The sequence below is a fragment of the Adiantum capillus-veneris genome, chromosome 24, assembly GCF_014529385.1.
Source record: "Adiantum capillus-veneris isolate H3 chromosome 24, ASM1452938v2, whole genome shotgun sequence".
NCBI lineage: Eukaryota > Viridiplantae > Streptophyta > Polypodiopsida > Polypodiales > Pteridaceae > Adiantum > Adiantum capillus-veneris.
The window spans coordinates 49,322,144-49,328,207 of record NC_140954.1 but is presented as its reverse complement, the minus strand read 5'-3'; the positions used below and the strand labels follow the sequence as shown (position 1 = coordinate 49,328,207).

The 6,064-nt window shown below is 44.8% G+C and overlaps 1 protein-coding gene across 1 annotated transcript; it reads right to left on the bottom strand.

Annotated features, from left to right (window-relative positions):
• Positions 1 to 939: 939 nt before the first annotated feature.
• Positions 940 to 5,166, bottom strand: LOC147426343 (Carbohydrate-binding-like fold). The gene is made up of 2 exons (XM_086498060.1): positions 1,371 to 5,166; positions 940 to 1,253 (listed from the first exon to the last, which is right to left on the bottom strand). The coding sequence occupies exon 1, from the start codon at positions 5,063 to 5,065 to the stop codon at positions 1,376 to 1,378; it is 3,690 nt and encodes a 1,229-aa protein (XP_086354186.1). The 5' UTR covers positions 5,066 to 5,166; the 3' UTR covers positions 940 to 1,253; positions 1,371 to 1,375.
• Positions 5,167 to 6,064: the final 898 nt, after the last annotated feature.

The following is a 6,064-nucleotide window of genomic DNA, read 5'->3' as shown; positions in this document are numbered from 1 at the left end:
AAAAGGAAGCCATGAGGCCCTTAATGAAGGGGACCCCATTTACAAACCAAGAAAGGATCTTTTAGGGGGGAAAGAGGGGAGATACGTGAATTTCAAAACGTACATAGTCCTTGCATGGCAGGCCAAAAATTGAAGAGGTAAAAATTACCTTAGTCTCCGTGCCTGTGAAAGGAATCTTCACACAAATTCACCCTTATTCCATGTGTTAGTTCAAAACTAATTTAGTTGAAGATCAATCAAACAAATCAACAATCAATTGAAGATCAATCAGACAAATCAACAATCAAACAAATGATGATTAGGGTAATGAAAACAATGAAACAAATGATGATGAGGGTAATGAAAACAGCAAAGAACACAAGACACTAGCCTGCTTGAAATAAATATAAGCACTATCATCATCTGATAAGCTTACAAACTAAATCAAATTATCCAATAATTATACAAATTAAAGTTTTAATCCCTCAAAATTTAGACCATGTTGCTTATATAAAATTTGCATTGAATGTATCAGATTGTCTACATAATTAGATAGTCTGGACAAAAGCTTCAGGCCAACAGACATTGTATGCTTACATAAACAAGACACTGAAGATGTCTCACATCCGACATTGTTTGCAAAATAGGAGAACCAATAATACTTGGTCCAAAAATGATTGATACTTGCTTTTACATACTAGTGACAATAAAAAATTGCCAATTCATTCATACTTCATGATATGGCACATGTCCGCACTGAATTGCACGTATATTACAGTACCACTTTTCTCTTCTAGGCCCAGCAAAGATCTTCGTCCCTCTCCTCTACCTCTTTTGGAAAAGACTTTGATGTTATGCGCCAAAACATCTTCAATTGTTCGGTTAAGAGCTTGAAAAAAGCAGAAAGCTACAGACATTGTGAAGCAGGCTTATGCCAACATAATAAGCAACTCACTCAAATGCAGCCAATAAAGAAACTCTGTTATCATGCGGTATCCATTGTTAGCAAAATAGCGCACACACAAAACAGATACAGAATTTGACTACAATGGCAAGCAAAATAGCCAAACAACTCAACTCACAAAATGGATACAACATTTGACTACAATGGGCAAGCAAAATTGTAGGCAAAACTAAGCAATGACAATTGCTTATTGAAGTGTTCCCTCAGTTGATTAAGTCACAACACCGCAGCTACTCGGTTGGAAATGTGTGCTAGACCAGAGCTCACTCAGCACATCTACATGCCAAGTCTAATGTCTTCACGAGAAAAACTGCATTTGTTTGCAACATTGGAGCCATTTGTCATTGGTGAAAGCAAATAGAAGCCGTAGCTTGAAACTTTACCAATCAAATTAGATGATCATTCTGCTATCTAACTATGTACTGACCTGTGTTAATATGTTCTCTTTCTCAACACTGGTCTTCGAACATCCTTTTTGAGTTGGACAGCAGAGGCCGCACTGGACAACGTTGAGCCCCAAACCCGTTGTTGCCCCTCTTTCAGAAGCTTCGGGGTGCTCATAGCCACAGAAATCACAAGTAGCCCTACCAAAATCGGCATAACAGGAGCCGATGCGAGTTCCTGCTTCTGATGCTGCTCTTGAACTGAAAACCGTAAAGGGCCCACATGGATCTGAGGATTTTGTTTAAGATCAACCTCTACAGGCTCCGACTCAAACCTGTGTGTCTTTTCAGGGAGGCTAAGCACCAGCTGTAAAGAGTACTTACCGCTTGGAAGACCCTGAATCTCAAAAAAGTGGGATAACGGAAGCGGAATGGTTCTCTCATTTTTAGAATCATCACCAGTAGAAACCACACGCACTCTCAAATATAGCTGCCACTTTAGAAGACCGGACCCTTCAGCAGTTCCTGTAATTATAGTCACCTGCGGCTGGTGAAAGACCACAAAATCCATTGCCGTAGTGTCATTTGCACCCACTTCTAGAGTGTAAGAAGATGGAGAAGCTCTCTCAATCAATGAGAGGCCCTCTTTCAGCACAACTTTTATAATGTAAACAGTCTCCGGTTGTAAGCCCCTCAAGCGATACTTCCCCTCGGAATCGGTCACTGTTTCCTCATAGTAACCCTTGGATTCTGACCGCGCTTCAAGAGATATGCCCTCCTCAGGCCTTCTGGTCAGGGACCTCACTGTTCCATGAACACTAAAAGAGATGCGAGAAGCAGAAAAGCTCGCTTCCGCTTCACTACCTGACTCTAAATCAATAGCTAACGAGGCGGGTGAGAAACTATACTCCTTCAGCAATGGCCGCAAGAAAAAGTTGCCCGGAAATAGGCCATCAAAAACAAAAGCCTCTCTGGAACTTGCAATTGCATTTCTGCGGAATCCTCCATCTCCACTTAGTGAAAGTAAGATGGATGGTAATTGATCCTCTGCTCCCTCACCCCGAAGAATTCGGACAATAATCTGACCCAGTTTTTGACAGGCAAAAGACTGACTACCTGTCAATTTACAGTGATAACCTTCCTTTGCAGCCTTAACAACATACTTCACATCATCATACAAAGGCCCCGCAACATATGAACCATCCTTATCAGTCAATAGAGTAGCAGCAAGCTCTCCTCTATTCACACTGCTATCAATGCTATTATCGTCAACCATTATTGAGATGCTCACTCCTTCCAATGGAGGGGTTACACGACCTTCAATGTACATTCCAGGCCGTCCAACAAACAGAGAAATATCTGGTTGGCATCCATCATGTGCAACATGAACACGGTGCTCTTTCGGATAGAAAAGAAATTGCTTCGCAGAAGGATGATTTGCATTAGGCTCGACATAACTGACCGTATGAAGAGTATCCTTTGGGATGAAAGTAAGCCTTTCATCCATCTCAGCCCAATGTTCATACTCAAGAACAGTTCCATCCGCATCAGTTGCCAGCTTCAAACGGTTATTAGAATCAGCAAAAGACCCATCCTCTCTCCAAACAACAATTACAATGCGTATGAGCTGCTCTTTGTCTATGTCAGCTGCATTCTGTATAGCAATCTTGCCTCTAAGTAGGTATTTCTGGCCTATCAACTGCAGCGGTGCTGGCTTTGAAGTATCAAACTCAAATGGAAATAATCCGAATGAAGTACATGATTTTAAAATTCGTAACTTATGAGTTCCTGGCTGCTCTAGGCAGACCTTCTGCCAGCCCTTTTTCACCTGAATTGCTGTCATTTCACCATTGGGGTGTTCAAGTGTGGCCTCCGCAGAATGGGTAGAGTGCACAGACATCAAATATCCTTTCTGAGTAAATTGTACATTGGTAAGGTCTCTAATCCCAACATCTTGCTCAAAACTGGTTTCTTCCCAACACCAACCATCATTTAGACGAGGAACTTGCTTAGAAGGCTCATGCCTTACAGTTACCTGATATTTCCCCGGTAGAACCTTGTGAAATTCGAAGTTGTTTGAGCCACTTACCAGACTTGTCTTTTGGATCCTGCTCAAATCCAAGGATTTGGTTCCATGAACATATGGTATCAGCGAAACAAAAACCTTTGAGTCACAGTTGCCAATGCAATTCACAAGACCTGAAACCTTTAACTTTGCTTGAGTAAGCACAACATCAAAAGTCGGTTTGGTAACCAGCACATCTAGGTACTCTGGTGAAAAAACAAGCCCACTTGACCGTTCTGCCTGACTAGTGATAGGTGTCAGCCTATACTCTCCGGGCGGCACTTCAAAGCAAAACCATCCCTGTTCATCCACCCACCTGGTTTGTGCTTTCACATTTGCAGGCCCATGAGTTAAAGCTACTTGACGCTTTCCAGGGTGCGTGCTACTATCCACCAAGATAGATCCACACAGATCATACTTTGAGGCAACAATTTCTGGAAGTGAAGCAATGTTAGGCAGCACCATGAAGTTTTCTAATGTGGTAAATTGATAATGGGGCTTCTGAGCCTTCACCGTATATTTGGAGGATGTGACCTGATCAAGCTTGTAGAAGCCATTGATATCAGTAACTGCCTTTAGAAGGTCATTGATCAGTATCTCAACACCTTCTATCCCCTCTCCTTGACTGTCAGCGACACGGCCTCCGACAGAGAAGCCGGTGACTTTAAACGGTTCAGTAAGAATCATATTGGTGTGGCTGACATCTACCTCAATTGAGGCAGGGGAGACATCAAACACCGTGTTTTCCCCCTTGTAAAACGGCACAAGCTTATATTTCCCACAAGGCAGAGAACTGAAGGCAAACTTTCCATTTTTATCAGAAACAACATGGCATAAAGCTTCCCCATGAGATGATGAGCTGCCAGAATCACATGAGCATGGCACTTCTGTAACATCATCTGAAAACAAATAAACGTGCACACCTAATACAGGATTCCCTTGAGAGACAACAGATCCCTCCACTTTGTAACCAGGCACAAGGAAAAGTTCTCCTATGTCAACATTTCCGAACCCCACCTCAACATCTGCCTCACCCTTCACCTGCACCTTAAGCATAGGGTGGTCTGCCTGCAGCTGATACATGCCAGGAATGACATTTTCAAATTTAAAATCACCCTTTGGGGAAGTCAAGGCGGATGCTGAATGATGCAGAATTTCTGAGTTGGAAACAGCTTTCATGGAGACCTTGACATTGGAGGGACCATTACCTATATGGGCAGCACAGCTAGGGCCACCAACGGCACCCACAACTTTGCCTGAGACGGAGAAGCCGGTGTAAAGGAAGTTGATGTCCTCATTGTTGTTACAACCTTGCTGATCAACGACAACAGAGACTTGCTGAGGGCTCCAGGACCAACCAGGGGGGCCCTTAACACGGAGAGAGAAGGTCCCCTTGTCGTAAACAGGGAGAAAGTAGTATCCATTGGGAGCGCATTGTACTCTGTCTTTGACTAGTCCATCAAAGGTTTGGAGCTCAACTATGATGTGCGAGTAGTCGGGCTTAGGATCGGAGGGCTTTCTTGCCTTGGCCAGATCTGGGCTGGCCTCTACGAAGCCTCCACACCCATGGATTGTCTCTGCTACAGCTAAGAGCCTAGAAGAAGACAGCACCAGCAGAAAGAATAGCAGAGAATACCTTGTTCTTAGCCCATCTCTTTCTGCGGGCGACGCCATCGCTCGACGTCGGAATCTCTGACCACCTACATGTAGCGTTCCAAACTAATAAACCTTTACTCGTGCACGACCGGGAAATATTGGAATGCCGAAGTCTTCTCCCGGAAGGAAGGCCAAGTGATCGGATCAACGGCACGGAAATTGGGCGCCAATAATGCCATCCATCCAACGAGGGCGGAGAGCTGCCTTGGTTTACGGTACCTTGATGATTGCCGACGTGGCATCGCGAACGTTCAATGACGGGGCATACACGTGGCATTACTAAATGCTTAGTGGGGCATATGGATTAAAGTATAAGGCTCAAGTAACAAGGCAAGCTAAGGGGGGAGAAGAGAAAAGTAGGAATTCACTTGTGCCCTTCCTCACCTCCCTTGTCGCCATGGTTACACAGGTGAACCCAAGCACTTTGCACGGGTTCTTGGATACGCCTGTGGCTATGGCTATAGCTCCCTCCTCTCCCAAGCTCCCTCTCCTCACCATGGCTATGGTTGCTCCCTCCTCTCCATGGCTACCCTCCTCTGCATGCTTGGCTCCTTCGCTTCCCTCTTCTCTCAAGATCCCCACTCTGCTCCATGGTTGCTCCTTCGCTCCTCTCCCAAGCTTCTCCCTCCCCAACATGCTTGGCTCCCTCTCCCCTTCTCTCCATGGTTTCTCGAAGCTCATCCCTCCTCTCCTAACACCTCATCCTTGAGGTTATCATGCTTGGCATGTGAGCCCTCCCACCCATGTGTGTTGTGCAGGTTGTAGGAGGCCTCTCCCTAGGTCTTGGGGACGGCAACGATGGAGTTTGATGCCTGTTAATGTGCAAAAAAGAGAAGGCTCGGGTTTATAGCTTACCTAGGTTTACATGTTTGTTTATGGACCAGAAGCAACACAAGAGGCCAAGGAAGGCACTCTTGGCAATCATCCTGGATGTGGAGAGGGACATCGAAGGGTGCGAAGAGATGGATACCAAGCAAGATAAGCAAGGCATGAGGTCAAAGGTTCTCTCCATGGACT